We start from the raw sequence: 16,741 nt of genomic DNA on the forward strand, positions 1-16,741 counted from the left end.
CAAATATTGTGTTTATTTATTTCTGACAATTAAACAATTTAATTTAATTCTACGTATCAATACAGATATTTTATTGATATTAATATATTCAATGAAATATTACCTTGTCTCTCGCCTCGATGTCGCATTTCGCTTGTATCAACATCTCGATGATCTCCGTATTTCCCCTCGATGCTGCCCAATGAATTGGCGCTCGTCCATACTAAATCATTTTCCAGTGCAAAACATCGTACGTGTTTTTAGTATTTCACTCATACTAACGCGACGATTATACCCAATATTTTCGTTATACCCGATCATTTCTCTTATCGATTCGAAATTTATATGATTTCAAAACATATATAATTAATAATTTTTAATTAAATTTTTTTATATATAAAACTCGAGACACCACAAGTAAAGAATTATAACTCTCCGGAGATTATAATTCTTTTTTAACTAGTTTAAGTGAAATATTTTAGTCCGACGTGAACTCGTATTATAATTGAATTTAAAAAGAAATAAGAACAATTAGAATAACGAAGCTAAGAACGATATATATTAATTAAATTCTTAATTAAATTCTCGTATCTCTTTGATAACGTATCCCTAAGTAGTAATATTCCATATTTAATCAGACTCGTTATTCACGTTGTGCACCGGTATACACTATAACCGCATCATATTATCTAGAGCATTCGACCGTGCTATACAATAACGTCTAAGATTAACCTTAACGAAGTGGGTGCAAAGGGAAAAGGAATCCTATTTTGAATCGTTCTAAGGATACCTCCATTTTCGAGATATTCGATTTTGAATCGAAAACGGAAACGAGATTAAACGCGATTCAATTACGATCAATAAAATCGTCTCGCTTTAAGCATTTTGGATCCATCGTAGAAGTGGAATTTCTTTGATTAATTTTATTAATGGATATTTTACGACTTACGTTGTTCCTGGAATCGACGTCCACAGTCTCTTTGAGCACTTTTCGAACGGTGTCCGCTTCATTTTTTATCACAGCCTCGTATAATAGAAGATCGTTCTTAAGTACTGAGAAACAGAAATTTTTTTTTTCTTAATAATCATCCATCATTCGATTCGATCCATCACCCAAAATATTCGAAAGAAATGTTTATTTCGAAAACAAGCTCCTCTTCTTCTCGGTGGATCGTATTGAATATTCTAATATACTTTCTTTCCAACAATTTTATATTCCTCTCTCAATGGATGGATCTTTCCTATCTCTACTTTCTTATCTATTCTATATTTTCTTTCAAGAATTCTTCTAAATATCATTTTTCATCGGACACGAGACGAGACGAAAGATAAAAGTTCTTGAAAATTTGTTAATCAAAACGAGGAAGAAAGTTGTAAACTTAATTTGTAACTCTGCTTATTCTCAAGTTTGGATCAGATGGAAAGTTAAAGGGAAAACCGATGTTCCTCGCATAATATCTTTTTCGTATCTTCGTACTTACTCCTAGCAGTCTTTTGATTCAACGCATCCCCCTCGATCGCCTCGTTGATATTCAGGGGCGAGGGTGTCTTCGTTATTTCCTCTTTGTCCACCATTTTTCGTTACTTCCTCGAACTTGCTCTACATCTTGACTCTCATCACGTGAGATTATTAAATCTGAAAATCGAAATTAAACACGACCGTCCTTTGTTTTACTCACCACTAATTAGTTAACTTTAACACAGATCCTGAATAATTATATCCTTTATACTTTCATATAAACGTAACGTTACGCAATCGAACAAAAGCGCCAAACTTTTGCAATTCTTATATTTAGTTACGAAAATTATGCAAACGAAATACACTTCGTTCCAATCGTATTGTTAAATTTATTATCAATTACATCAACGTTATTCTGAATTATCGGCTTACATATTTCAACGCGAAATTATTATTCTTTTTTTTTAACGACGTAACAATACCTTCGAGTTCCCTCGTTGGAATCGAATCCACGCCTGGAAGGCTGCTCGACGCGTATAAATGAAATAATTATAAGCTAATACTTGCGCTTCTGCGAGGGAATGGATACGTATATTTAGTAATTTGCATCGATGACTTGGTTCGGTAATCGTGCTCGAATTAATCTCGTTAATATACGAGGAATCCGATGCTCAATTTCGAAATTATGCCGACATGAAGAGATGATATTCGTGGAACCGAATGACTCCTCTCTAACAGATATTTGAGTTCGGGACCTAACTAACGTGAAACGTCATATGGACATAGTGTAAAGTTGAACTGGTAATGCGCATAAATTTTCACGGTTAATTTTACCCGTCATCAGTTTCAATCGCGGCGTAATTAGAATGTACATATTATCTCAACATTACGTAATCGATGATCCGTTTTCCCGACCAACGTTCTATTCATCAACGTAACAACGATATTGCTATCTACGCGAGCCAAAATCTAAAGTTACGATCCTCCAAACCGATCCTGTACAACGTATCGACCACCAAGTTATCGGAATAAGGGAAAGAGAAATGGAAAATTCTGCGAAACGTCGCTGGCAAACGCACGATTGTACCTGTCACGCGTTCACCAATATTTTTTCTCCTTTCTTTTATAGTTTTTTTCTATTTTCGAACAATCGTTTTCAACGTTTATCTATCTGATGATACGTATCTCGTATTCTCTATTCTTCATCCCTGTAGATATGAAATATAATCTATAGGTTCTCGCGTTGCGAAACGTCAAGAGGGAAGAGTATCGTAGCTCGAAGGAAGGAGGATCTTTTTGAAAATATACATACGTGAAATATGTGTTCCATCCTCATGGATAGACGGAGGTTTTGTTCGTTTTATTTTACTCTCTAACTAAAGGCATCGTGGATTAATATCGTGGACACGAGCAGGGAATATTATTAAAAGAGCAACGTGCTTGCTCTTCTCCTTTGTTTTTGTGTCCCGTTTATAATTTATTCTTTTTTTGTGGACAGAATGCTCGCCATTGTATTTTAATCATCTTTAACGTCAAGTATCAAATGCGCACACAGTTAGAGAAAAAATGTTGAATTGTATTCCGTCAACTGTTTCGAACCGCCCGAATTTACAACACTTGAAAACGTTTAATAACAACGATCCCCCTTCCGACTTTTGATATTTTTATCCATCTGGAAAAAGCATTTTCAGAGAGTTTCACGTAAATTTAAAAAATTCTGTGTATGGTAATACGGATGGAATGTATTCCAAGGTGGAAATCGATGGAATACCAGGAATATTCTCATTATCTTTTATTCTTTTCGATCCATCTTTCCATGAAAATCGTAAACGAGTAACGCGAAATTCGCCGCATATCCAACTTGTTTTTCATCAAATCTAAAAAGGTTTTTAGCAAAAAACAGTCCAATTCGAAGTACACCGCGGGAATTAACACACGATTTAATTTGCACGATCAGGAAAAGTTTCAAATTTCCTCCGATGAAACGTTCGAAACACTTCGAAATCGATCAGTCGGATTCTAGTGAAATCATGATCGTGGCATAGTTCGCGTTACAAACGTGCGTCGACGGTCACATCGTTGAAATTCGATGGGATGTTTACTCCCTCGTATCGATGATTTATCGCCCTGGCATTTAAACAGATTCGAATGTTCGGATGCAACGATTCATCCATCCTTTTGTGGAAAGAAGAATTTAAAAATTCGTTATTTTTCAGTGTATTTTCGCTTCACCGTGTACCATTTTCCAAAAGCAACATTAGATATCTTTAGCTGTTTATGAAAATTTGAATAATTGTTGAAAACAATTTTGATTAAATAGGAAATAACTATCCATGAAAACTATCCATTTTCTAGGAAATATTTTAATTGACGAACGTAATCAGACGATAATCAGAAAATCGCGCTATTCTTCATACGATTGTTAACAGAAAAGGATGAGACAGAGTAATTTTGACAATTAGTATTATATATCGAGTATGAAGAAAAGATTTAATAGATAAAGGAATATAGAAATCTCTCTAAATATAAAATATTATTTCGATGATATAGTCTCGTTGAACAAATTTTTAATATCTCGTCTGATTAAAAATCGAGCCACGTCGTGCAGAAAGCTAACATTTGACTAGGCTGCAGTACCAGCATCGATAGAAAATTTTTGATTGAAAAGAGTACACGTGTTTTTTTCCCAGTCAAGAGTTTTTCCATATCACGAATTGAACAAATTTTTTCAAAAAATATCAACGAAAGAAAAATAAAGATTTGGAGATAAAAATGCGATGGAGAAAACAATTTATCGTATAATCTTCGCACAATTCTTCTCACTTTTCCGATTAATTATATCCTGTTTCTATTTGACAACCAACGACCGCTCGTGATTTCGATCAAATTTTCAGATCCATTAAATTTTTAGATTTCGATTCAAAGTTGTGGGGATATATTTTCGAGATAAAATCTTCAAGTTATTATCCCCGTATCGAGGGCAGATTTAATTGACTCTTTGACGAGAATAAAGTGGCGGTGAAAATAATTTTTGAACGGGCGTAAATTATTCGATTAGATTGTCGATACTTTTCAATCACTATAACCGGAAGCGTGGCGATCAATTAGAGGCTTTCACCCTCCGATAAATTTTATCGAATGGCGAATCAAGCGTCGCTTTTGACCCGATATTGCGATAATCTGATAGCACAATGTTATAATCCCCGACAAGTTCGCGCCATTGATGTCATTCCGATACAAATATCGAGCGATCGAAGACACCGTGAGTGCTTGATAAATAACCATCTTGTGACCATCATTTTTTTACGATATCACTTATCTCTTCAATACATTTTCTTTTATTAGGTCTGCGCAACAATGTCGTTAAAATAAAGTTTTTATATCTTCTTTATAATCAATCGACATATAACGACGAAACGAAATTTCCAATAACTTGATTGTTCCTCGTACAGATTAAATATTATTACATTACATATTATTACAAACGTTAAACAGATTAATCAACAAACAGAATCATCCTGTTGTTTACATTACTCTGTAATTTTAGGTGGCTTGTAATCCTTCCCATTTACATAACAAATTAACTACAAAAATAAAAATTCGTCGTAATCCCTCGTCAATTTCATCGTTTTCAATTCCCAAAACGTTCGCAGACGTACACATATTTTTTATAATATTGCCGATAAAAATGACAAATGTTGGCGGCGCGATCGATAATGCCCAGCTACGTACTATCTCTCCCCGAAAATTTAAAAGAAGAGGAAAGAGAAAGAAAGGGCAGACGAGTAAGGAACGTTGGTCTATTTCTTTCTTTTTTTTTTCTTTTTCTTTTTTTTCCTCAATGAAGCCATGCAAATAAAATATTCATTATTCATTTAAACCGCGTGGCTTCGCGATGAGAGAAGTCGACGACGAGTAATTAGCGGTAACCGATCCTCTCTGTTTGCTTCCTACCCCTTTCTACTCTACTGTCTCTAACAGCCGGTGACAAAAATGGAATACGTGCGCGGGTGAAAAATGATCGTTGCCACGTTGAAACGAGCGGCTAGCGGCCATCATTTTGCTCTTTTGTTTCTGCGCTGGAAATAATAAAGGCGACCGTACATTGTACAGCGTCAATGATAATGATCCTTTCCTTCCCTCCTGATCGCCGGATGAACTTTTGCTCCACTTCGACAGAGATACAGAGTGCGTGGCAAAAATCGTGATTGGGAGTAGGAATCGATTGTACCGATTTCTCTCGTATTCCTATAGTGTATTTCTCTTTTTTCTTTCTTTCTTCTTTTTTTTTTTTTTGGTAGAAAAATTTGGAAAAAGTTGAACGAAATCATCAAGCTGTAACAAGGAACGTTTTACCTGCGCTACGAGTTACGAGCTTTGTGTCGCGGGCTAAAAATAAACACAATGGAAACGGGCTGCAGGTTGTTCTCCATTCTTTCATCCTCGTTCGTTTTTCCAACCATGGTTTCCTCGAGTATTTGCTGCCTCGATTTTCCGGCCTAGGGAGAAATTCTCGATTCAATCCAACCGGCTGAATATATATATATATATTTTTTTTTTAACGGAAGCGTGGCCGTCGCCATCGGGCACGTAATTTTTCGATAGGAGTTTTTCCTCGTTTCGGCGGCTTGTTAACGTTCCTGTTTGAGAGATCGTGTAATTCACGACCGAGTAATTGCACGAGTGCCGTGATATAATCGATTTTCACGAGCAGATGTAGCACGAACATCACAGATTTTCGAGATTGAAAATAACGAGTCAAACTCCGTCCAACTTGGAAACCACTTTTCTGACTAAATATATACGCGATCAACAGTTACTTTTTCCGGTTTTAATACGTACCATTTCCCAGAGGACAATGTCTTTGATGAAAAATTTCAACCGTTGACGTCATCGAGAACATTACACTCGCGGGATTTATTTTAGGATTAATCCGCCACGAGAATTTTCCTATTTCGGAGCCTTTTTCCACTATTAATTCACGTTACAATGCCGTATTACGAAACGAAATGGAAAAAAAATTTAGTCTTTTCCATGAGGTAGAATAATTTTCAAAACAGAAGAAAAAAGAAAATGAAAATGAAGAGAGAGAGGATAGAAAGAAAGAAAGAATAAATACAACAAAAATTATTTATCTTATTGATTCATTTTCCCTATCGAATTATTATAAATTCTCATACGACGATTCTCATCATTTAATTTAATCATCATTCCGACACATTTATGGAAAAGTGATAATTTCGTGGTTCCATACGCGATTAATAGCGATCAGTTTAAAGTGGGTTGTTTAGTAAGGGATAAGAGAGTGTCTCGACAGAAACAGAGTGCTCAATTGTGCAAGAGGAAGACGGAGTGGCATCGGTTTCGCCAATAATTCAAACAGAAGTTGTGCCGTGGGATACGTACGTATTTCTGGACAGCCTCTCTGTTACCGATACGGTGATATATTCGCGGATACAAAAATGTCTTGCACTTCGATTATCGATTCGTGTTTCCAATAATATTGTTCCGATTCGCCCTCACGTTGATATCTATAATATCCTTCTTGTCTCTGACGAAATATATTTGTTATATTTGTTATAGAGAGGAAACGACTATGTGATTTCAAGAAAGAAACTCGATTTAAACAAATTTCGTTTGTCTATTTGCATACGATGTAGTTTCAACAATTTTTTTGATTCCTTTTGGAAAAAGTAGTTTGATTCTGAATCGAAATAATAAATTTTGATTGGTTTAGATGGGTTCTTCTTTTTTGAAATATATTTTCGATAATGCATCGATCTTGTTTCATCGTCGAAATTTTTGGCTTTCTCAATTGATTGATTGACGATCGGTGTCAAACGATTTTTTGCATTTTTTTTTCTCGATTAATTAAATGACACGTTAAAATAATTGATGCTATTTGACTTGTGAAAAGTAACTTAGATGATGAAATTCCTACCTAGTTGAATAACTATCGATCCAAACGCGTTTCATGAATTTAATAAGCCACGTACGAAAGAAATCGTTCAGGAAATTTTCACTTTTCTAGACTGCCACTTTCATTTCTCTTTCACCTTCTTTTGGACATGTTGACACGAAGGAAAATATCATTTAATACACGTCATTTATTCTCTTGGAACATTCGATATGTAATTTAAATCATTCGCGATATTTCAAGACGAATATTACGACGAATATCAAGAATCGAATGAAAAGTAGATCAGAATTTTCGTCAAACTTATTTCCATTGGACTTGAGAAAGAAAATGATATGATATTGCGATTACAAGTTGTGCAATTATCGAAGAAAAACAATTTGTGGAGAAAAGGAATGTAAAATATGAAAAATGTAAATCGAATAAGTAAATTCTTTGGAAATTTTAATTTCATTTCAATAAATTTCCATATATCATATGCGTATACTAAAGAGAACTTTTTCCGTAAATCTTCTCAATTGTTCAAGATGTGTTCCAAGAATATTCCATATTAAACGATTCATGGACGTAATATGCTTTCCTCCCTGAACGTGAGATGAAAAAGAGAATGTTGTTCCCTGCAACTTTGTCCCTTTTTTCTTTTTTTTTATTCTACTCACGCATTTCTTAAATATGTTTCTTAAACGAAACGTGAAATTGATCTTCGTTTGCTCATTTAGATGCACTGGTTGGCAAAGGAAAAAAAAAATGTCACGCGTTATGAATAATGTAAGAAGAATCAATCTTCGAATTTGAATAAATGAATTATTTTTAAATTTCGTTCGGTGGAAACGAAATTAAACGGTGTTTATCTAGGAATCACTTTTGCATTTTAAACTCTTAAACCTTTAAAAGTTTAATTGCACACAGTTCATCCTTTTCATTCGAATTTCGAGGATTTTTTCAAGAATTAATCAAGATTCTCCCTTCTCGCCAAAGAAGAAACGAATACTTTTAGAGATTTACAGGTTATTACATGATTTCGAAAGAAGAAGAAAGGGAAATATTGTTGCAACAAAATTACCAAAGCAATAAGTATTTTTTTGCTCTATCTTAATTATATACCTTTTTATCGAGGGGAGGCTGAAATCGAGTGAAAAAAAAATTACATTTACAAGATTGGTCACGCAATGAATATCCAAAGGTTTTAATGATTTTTTTTTCCCCCCCTTCGAGTATAATCGACCTGTTGAGAAAAAAGTTCGTTTCACACGCAAGAACTTACTCGCGCCGAGAAATATTTTCTCTCTCTGCTTTTACTCCACCAATGTATTATTAAATCATAATTATTAAAATAATTATTAAACGATACTTAGATTCTTTAAATCCTAATATTAAAAACGATTTCAAATTCGTTGAAACGAAATTGCTATTTTAAAAGTTACCGTCATATATTCCTCGTATTTTTTCCAAATATAAAAATGAATGAATTTAATGGTGGATTCGTTCTCGTAAGATAGGACAGGTGCGTGGCGGTATTGCGTGGAAGATTCGAACGTGGAAAAAGGGGATACTCGCGCCCCTCGCGGTATCCATTAAGTCAGGTGAATGAATGGGGTGCTGTTTGTTAATTAGCGAAACTCGGGTTGGCATTCGGACACAGCTTTCAGGACGGAGCTTCTTTCGCATCGTCACGCCCTTTATCACTGTTTAATTACTGTGAAGGGTAATCTTCGTATGCAATTAACAACTAACAATTAACAATTAACACAGACACACATATGTGCACACACATCTCCTTTCTCTTATCTCTTACGATTATCTTACTGTTGCTGTTTTCCCGGTGCACCAGTGTTGGTATGAACATCTGACCGTGTGTTATACTTGTACAATCGTGTTTAAAAATTACTCACGTGTGTATGTGTGTGTACGAAGTGACTATCACTGACGTTGTACGATGATTTCAGGTGTAAATTATATCGAGATTTGAAAAGATGGAAGTCAGGTGAAGAGGACGACCACCATCGACGATCTCCGTTTCCGAGGGAGTTGCACGATGTTTATAGCACGAAGGGCGGCATGCTACTGGCCGAATCATCCCCGTTTCACCCCTACTCACCCCATTATTAGGTCGACGGCAGCGCAGCTACGTGGTGGTTGCAACGACTATGATAGGCGTTTACAGTAAGTCGAATTTTGAGATCCTTCTTCTTTTCTTCTTCTTCTTCTTCTTCTTTTTAATACTTGCTTTTATCCTATCTTTTCCTCAAAATTTTTGTTACAAAGTTTAAACAATTTTCTCTAGTTTCCTTTTTCAGCCCGATATTTTCGAAATTAAATAGCGTAAAATTGAAGTTGATATTTAATCTTTCGAAAGTAAAATTTCGCGTCGGGAGAGTAGAATATATAATGTTGAAAATGTTTTTTCTTTTACAAGAAAGGGTTATGAAAGGCAGGAGAGTTTTGATTTATAATTCATTCATGCTCTGAATATAGAAAGGGTACTTTAAAGTAGTTGAACCATTCCTCGGAAGTTCGATGTGACGCCTTTGCAAGCCATTTAAAACATGTAATTATTTATATATCGATCTCTCTCTTTCGGGAAAACTCTGGATAACAGCAGTTTTCCTTTCGCGAAAACTTCCCCTAATCGAATTCTCCGCTTTGGATAATTCTTTCATTTAACGCAATTTCATTTTTCTCAGCAAACAATCGTATTTTACACATTTTTTGTTAAATATTAACGTTAATTATTCCACTAACTTAAGGGGCTTTAACTTTCATTAATATTCGTACAATTAATTCGCGGTAATTTCATTTCAATCGATAAAGCAAACGATCTTTAATAGAAGGGAGGGAACGCGTTTTCGCATGGTGGCCAGAATTAATTCACGTTTTAATTAAATTTTCCATGGATTCTATTTTCCATGTACAACGATTGATTTCAATTCACGGATATATCGTTCCTATTGTTATTAATTTCTCGGATAACTGTGTATATCCGTTATCCCGATTCAAGATTAAAACACATCAACATGCATGTTTGCATTATCGTATCTGTTGAGATTGAATTTTATCGAAGCAACCAATTCCTTTCCCTCGGGACAAGATTGAAAAGTGAGTATCGTACGCATCGTCCTTTGACGTCGAACGCGAGTTTTGATTGAAAACGAGAATAATACGAGAGGGGAGATGGAAGAGTTTGTTAACTAACAGAAAATTACTACTAACACGAAAGAATTGTATCTCGAATTGGAAAATGATAAGAAGAAAACGATCTTGGTAGAAATTTCGCTCGAACTTAACCCCTTAAAACACGAAATAGTTGGCGAGCTGCGCTAATAGCTTTCACCATATTTCACTGGAAATGTTCCTCGCTTATGCATCGTCCCAAAACTTCTCATCATCTTGCATAATTTGCATTTTTGCATCGCGAAATGATTTATGACCGTTGTATCCGATCCTGTACTATTTTCAGAATAATCGTAACAATTATTAACAAGAACAAGAAATTAATGGTTTTTTTTTTAAGAAAATTTCCCTAATTTCGATTCGTTCTCGTTGAATATGGTACTAAAAACGAATAAATAATTCATTTTCCTCGTACGAAAGCATTTTTATCTGCCGACACTTTCGTGGAATTAAACATAGGATGGATTTTAAGAAAACTTAATTGCATTACTCAGAAAAAGAATATCGGAACTCGGTCACGTTCTATTTAAAATACGTGTTCCGAGATCTCTTAAATACTGTTTCCTTAATCTTTGTGAGAAGTAATAATATCTTTTGTCGGGAAGTCAGAGTTTAATTTCCTGAGAATGCTTTTTTTAACGAATAAATCTTTCTATAAGCGAAAGATTCAGAGATTCTTTTGTTTATTAATTCGATCGATTATAGAAATTAATCAGAAATTAATAAATTCAAAGAGAGAAACTATAGAAATTTACACGAGGATTACGCGAATGTAAATTCATCTATGTGCAACGAATCTTTTGACTCTGAAATTGTCTTCTCGTATCTCGAGATTGCATCGTATTCCTCTAAGTTATCGTTCTGCCAAGCAATGGATTTAGAGAACAAGGAAACGTATGCCATAACAGCGACATATTTACACAAGAAATGCGAAACATGTTATATTTGGGGTAAGCCTGTTGCTTGATGGAAATTATTCTGAAAAATGTCAACATGGCTTCTCTTATTCTACTTTCATCCCTTCTCTTCCTTTTTTTTTTATTTCATGCATGCTTTTTTGAAAAAAACTGTTAAAATATGCAGTTTGTTTTATCATTTCCTTTGTATCGTAGCCATCTGTTACTGATCTTTACATCATCAATTATATTCTTACGTTCTTATTAAAGATTTTTTTTTATATTCTCTTTTTTTTATATTTTTTTTATATTCTCTGGAATAAAAAAAGGATATGTAAGTGATATATGAAAACCGAATGAATTATACAAAAGAAAAAAGAATGTATCGATTTTTATTATTTCATTCACCTTTATTTTTTTACATTTTCTTTTTTATATAACAAATGATAATTTTTTCTAAAAATATACATATGTATATATTCATAAGAATTCGAGCCAATCTTTTTCATAGACGTCGTTTGTCTCTTGAAGAAGTAATCGTAGTTTCCTCTCGAACATAGATTTCATCGATCGGTCATCGTTCTGCATAATAAGATATTCGATTCAAGTTTTTCGCGTTAGAATGTCGAAAATATTAAAGAAGAGAAATTCGAAGCTCGTCGAAAATTATTAACGAGGAAAAAGGAAATGCAGGGAGAAATTCTTTTACAATTCGTGGGGATGAAATCTACTCACAATGTTTCGAATTCGATTGTAGTCTTGATTGTAAATTCGTGGCCCATTTTTACGATACTCGGGCATTTCCCTGGTTCCGTGTAAAATTAATGCAAATCCTTCTATCGTTCCATTATTTTCTTTCGGGCCGATCTGTTGAGTTGCAAATGAACAAGTTCGATTAGATCTTGCATTCTTCTATTCTTTTTTCTCGTGTGAAGCAAACAGGAAATTAATTCTTGAATGGATTACCTCGTCAAGAATATCTAAAATCCATCTACCACGTGGATCCTCGCCCCACGATGCTACAGACATAAATTTCCACTTTTCGAAACCTGCTGTCGAATCGTCCAATTTTCTTGGTTTCAATATCTGTACTTTTGTCCCTTGAAAATGCATCGAAATTAAAAAAAAAAAAAAAATAAAAAAGAGAATAACAATCCAATGAATTCTATTTTCATTATATTGTGAAATTTATCTTATTTTTTTCTCTTATGTGGAAATGAAAAATTGTTTTCGAGCAAGTAAAAATTCAAGAAAAAGAGAGAGATAAAGATTCAATTAATAAATTTTATTTCTCGTAATTGAAATCAGGAGAATATATGCATTGATGGAAATCGTATGGCCCTTTTTTCTTAATCGATCGAAATTATTATCGTTGCTTCGTGGTTACTTGTTTCTCAAATATTTCCCAATGCATTCACGCGCGGAATATTGGCTATTAATATAACAGAATTCGCGAATTCGTGTTCGAAATTAAAGCTACGCATTGTCCCTTTCCCTCCCCCTCCTCTCCCTCTCTCTCTTTGATTCGTTAGAATTAGTTTTGATTCAGCTCTGTTACTGTAAAATCGATCGTTATACACGAATGTATTTCTATTACATTCTCGTAATTTATTTTCCAAGAAGCAGATAATAATGGTGAATAAATGAACGTAAGAAAATCTTTGGTTAAATTTGCTTCGAGAGATACGAGATTGAGAGAAAGAGGAGGAATTATTTTTCAAAGCTTCCTTCCCATTTACCAACTTTTTCCCTCGCAAAATAAAAGCTTTATTAATGCTCGCGTTGACACCGCGGGGTATCTTTGAAACTTGAAGGAAAGAAAGATTGGAGGTAAAAATATTTTTCTTTAAATTTCTCTTTAAAAACTGGATGGAACTGAGAGATTATAAATCTCGCACGCCTCATCGTTTCTCGAAACGATAATTCACCACGTGAAATCGATCTCGAGTAGAGGGGATGCGCCTCGATCGAATCTGTATGCGAGAATTTTATTTCCCCATCTCATTCTCGCGCGTTTCGATCGAGACTGAGACAAAATTTCTATTTCGTACGACATATAAATACATCGAAATATTTCTATTAAAGTTTAATGTTTTGTTTATATCGACGAAACACGCGCGTGTATTTATATTATAATCGAAATATTTCTATTAGAGTTTAATATTTTGATTTCAAATGTTTGTTTTGAAAAGGACGGAACGCGCGCGTATATTATATTATAATCGAAATATTTCTATTAGAGTTTAATGTTTTCGTTTTCAAATGTTTTGAATTCGACGAAACACGCGCTGTATTATATGTTATCATTGGAGATTATTATTTCCACGAAAAGCTATTCCCCACTCTTCCACTTTATATTCGACGCAGTTACGATTCAACATTCGACGGAAACAGACGGATTCTTACCTGATGGCGCAGTTAGATGTATCTGAAGAGAACCACGAACACTGTACTCGAGGCTAACCTCAATTTCTACGTGTTCCAAAAACGTAATCTCGTCCCCCGCCTTACGACACTCATCTTCCGCCTCGAATCGTATCCTCCTTGCATTTCCATAAGCCAACTTCTTATCGATTCTAGACCAAGAAGAAACGTTTTCTCGTATATCGAGTGTTTCCGCGTGTAATCTTGTCGATAGATTTTATGGAAACTTTCTGGAATATTGCCAAGATGGAAATAATCTTAATCGATTATTAAACGTTTTACTGTGAATAATTACATCGGATATCAATTAAGCGACATACATGGAATGGATGTGCATCGAAATCTCGTCGGAATTCTTTTTCGAAAGGAAGTGACGCGCGGTGACACGAAAAATGTTGGTTCGAAGTTCGGAAAAAAGAAAAGGAAGAAGAAGAGGAAGGAAGGGAAAGGTCTTGGTTGCACTTTGAAGGGCGTCGGGAAAAGCTCAAAGGGGAAAACGGGGCTACTTTTCATCCCGGGAAACTGTAAACTGACGCGAGAAACGTACGAAAAGTCTCGAGACGTTCCACTTTTTCGACTGCCTTCTTTACGGCGCAGTAACGAATGACTGAAGTGCACTTTACGGCATGTTGAGTTTAACGACGTAAAAAAGTCAAAGCTGGCTTTGCTGCGCTTTTCAAAGGATCAAGGACGAAACGGGGAACATCACCGGGTGTCCGAGAATCGCGACGCGTAATTTGCACACGCCTGCTTTCTGTCTCTGCAACGCTTAAGAACACACATTTAATTTTTCTCAATGTGATATTATAAAAATTGTTATTAAAAAAATACTTAGTAAAAATTGAGATATAAATGGAACGTGTGCGAAATAACAGTGTCTCGAGTTCGTATGAGTGTTAGTGGTGTTTAAAAAAGTTTAAAACAAGAAGAAATTATGTGTAGTGATAATACATGTAGTGATAATATATGTAGTGATAATACGTGTAGTGATAATACGTGTAGTGATAATATGTATAGTGATAATCTAACTGCGAGTGATAATTTCTATGTGTGTTTGCATGTGGGGAAGGTAAGTACGATTGGATAGTTTCGTATTATCGATCAATTAAATAATTTAAATAATTTTTACTAATTTATTTTTACTAATTAATTTTTATTAATTTATTAATTTATGAATTTTATTAATTTTATACTTAATTATTAATTTTATTAATATATAATAATTAATCCTGTGTCACATTTTATCTGACTAATTCTCTTAATCGTACTTTTCTACGCTCTCTTAATCATACTTTTCTTTCGTTCAAACGAAACGCCTACGTTTCGCGTATATTTAATGTTGATAAAAAGTCGTGGATAAAAAAATGTTATCGATTAAAGGAAAATTATTACTTACCCTTCAGCAACGTCCACTTTACAGATGATCTTGTCGGGCACGGTGGTCCAATTGTAACTTGCCGAGACCAACGAGTACGCGTTCATAAGTCCAAAGCCGAAACGTGAGTTGAACCAAAATCCAGCCGAGTTTCTGAACCAGCCAGGATTCTCTCTGAAAATCGATGAAATTATAGGACTCCGCGAAACGAAGAACGACTAACGAAAAATGAAATAGGTATAATCTTTTTTTTTTTACACAGGAGGAAATATCCTTTTTTTCAACATTCTTTCGTCTCTTTTTTGAAAAAAAAGATCGTAATTCTTGGCAAATCGTATTTTAAATCGATCACCGAATTATTACACGATGATATTAAATTATTTCCGGGCTTATTTAACGATCGATTCGAGATCTCCCCGTGAATAATTCGATGATCGATAAATCGATCGCGTTTGCAAACATCGATTTAAGCAACAAATGGTTTCATTTAAACGATATCGGACGCGGAATAAAGCATTGTTCGTTTCGTTTCGTCTCGTTGAGAGGGCCGATACAATCGCGCAATCAGGTCACTAAATCCGACCTATACCTCCACGCCGTGAAGAATGAAGCTTGGAAATTGTAAATCGAATCGTTCGATTATTATTTTCGTCTCTGTCCTCTCACGAACACGATTATTGTGTAGATTATTGTGAAACATAATGTAATAATAAAAAAGAAAAAAAAGAAGGAGCATCAATAAATTTTCATCCATATTTAATTCATTTTTCAAACGCATCTTGATTCTGAATCTTGATCAACCGCGAAGAATTATCATTATCTTGAAGAAAGAAACGATTCTTTCTCGTTTCCTTCCCGTTCGTTTTACAGCAATTATCGTTTCTCGTCGAAACAGCGCGACCTACATTTCCTCCCTCCGTCCCGAAACGAATAAGAACGACACAATGGTTTAATCCATCCGCGTTGGAACCGCGATGCCCAAGGAGAAAGAAACTATATCGAGTTCGGTTTCCTATTTCGCGAGAAAGCTTTCTCAAAATTTGAAAAAATATTTAACAATAATCGAAAGTAATCGTGATTCGATACATTGACAGCGTTATTACGGAAATTAGATACAAATGTTGTCATATTCGTAATTCGAGTAATATACATCGTATTGTCATAATAATCAAATAACAATCTTGGAAGAGAATCTTGGAACGCATTAAAATTAGATACGCCTTATGCATGGAAGAAAATAGGCTATTTATGCTTTTTGTTTCAAATCAATATCTCAATTGGTTTCCGAGATACGAGATCTCAGATTTAAAAATGTGAAAAGAGAGGCATGAATGGCATATCCGCTGTGACCTACATCTTTTCTTGCGTACGATGTAACGTAGTAACAACGGAGAAAAAGGTGACTGAGCGGCTGTAACTGACCAGCGCATATGGTGCATCATTGGGATAGGTCACGGTGGATGAGAGAGAGAGAAAGAGAGAGAGAGAGAGAGAGGGAGGGAGGGAGGGAGGGAGAAAGA

General features: G+C 34.8%; 2 protein-coding genes and 1 long non-coding RNA gene across 5 annotated transcripts in view; 1 reads left to right on the plus strand and 2 right to left on the minus strand.

Annotated features, from left to right (window-relative positions):
• The window catches only part of LOC102672377 (ankyrin repeat and death domain-containing protein 1A-like), a 14,119-nt gene extending 4,594 nt beyond the window's left edge, over positions 1-9,525 (minus strand). For 2 of the 3 annotated variants that reach the window (XM_006609539.2, XM_006609537.2), the window contains exons 1-4: positions 9,248-9,523; positions 1,461-1,615; positions 929-1,032; positions 104-202 (exon numbers count right to left, since the gene is read on the minus strand). In XM_006609539.2, the coding sequence (XP_006609602.1) occupies positions 104-202; positions 929-1,032; positions 1,461-1,554 (297 nt within the window). In that variant the 5' untranslated portion in view covers positions 1,555-1,615; positions 9,248-9,523. Of the gene's footprint in view, positions 1-103; positions 203-928; positions 1,033-1,460; positions 1,616-9,247 lie in introns of all 3 variants that reach the window. The other variant, XM_031515174.1, reaches the window with a different exon arrangement.
• Positions 9,526-11,868: 2,343 nt separating this feature from the next.
• Positions 11,869-16,741, minus strand: part of LOC102675390 (neuroendocrine convertase 1-like) — a 21,160-nt gene continuing 16,287 nt past the window's right edge. Inside the window, exons 10-14 of the mRNA XM_006609637.2 lie at positions 15,243-15,395; positions 13,829-13,998; positions 12,389-12,522; positions 12,158-12,289; positions 11,869-12,004 (exon numbers count right to left, since the gene is read on the minus strand). Coding sequence (XP_006609700.2) covers positions 11,903-12,004; positions 12,158-12,289; positions 12,389-12,522; positions 13,829-13,998; positions 15,243-15,395 — 691 coding nt within the window. The 3' untranslated portion in view covers positions 11,869-11,902. The remainder of the gene's footprint in view (positions 12,005-12,157; positions 12,290-12,388; positions 12,523-13,828; positions 13,999-15,242; positions 15,396-16,741) is intronic.
• On the plus strand, positions 14,863-15,403 carry LOC116186811. The gene is made up of 2 exons (XR_004151851.1): positions 14,863-14,915; positions 15,267-15,403. It is a non-coding gene; the product is annotated as an uncharacterized LOC116186811 (long non-coding RNA).

The sequence above is a fragment of the Apis dorsata genome, unplaced genomic scaffold, assembly GCF_000469605.1.
Source record: "Apis dorsata unplaced genomic scaffold, Apis dorsata 1.3 scaffold_58, whole genome shotgun sequence".
Taxonomy (NCBI): domain Eukaryota; kingdom Metazoa; phylum Arthropoda; class Insecta; order Hymenoptera; family Apidae; genus Apis; species Apis dorsata.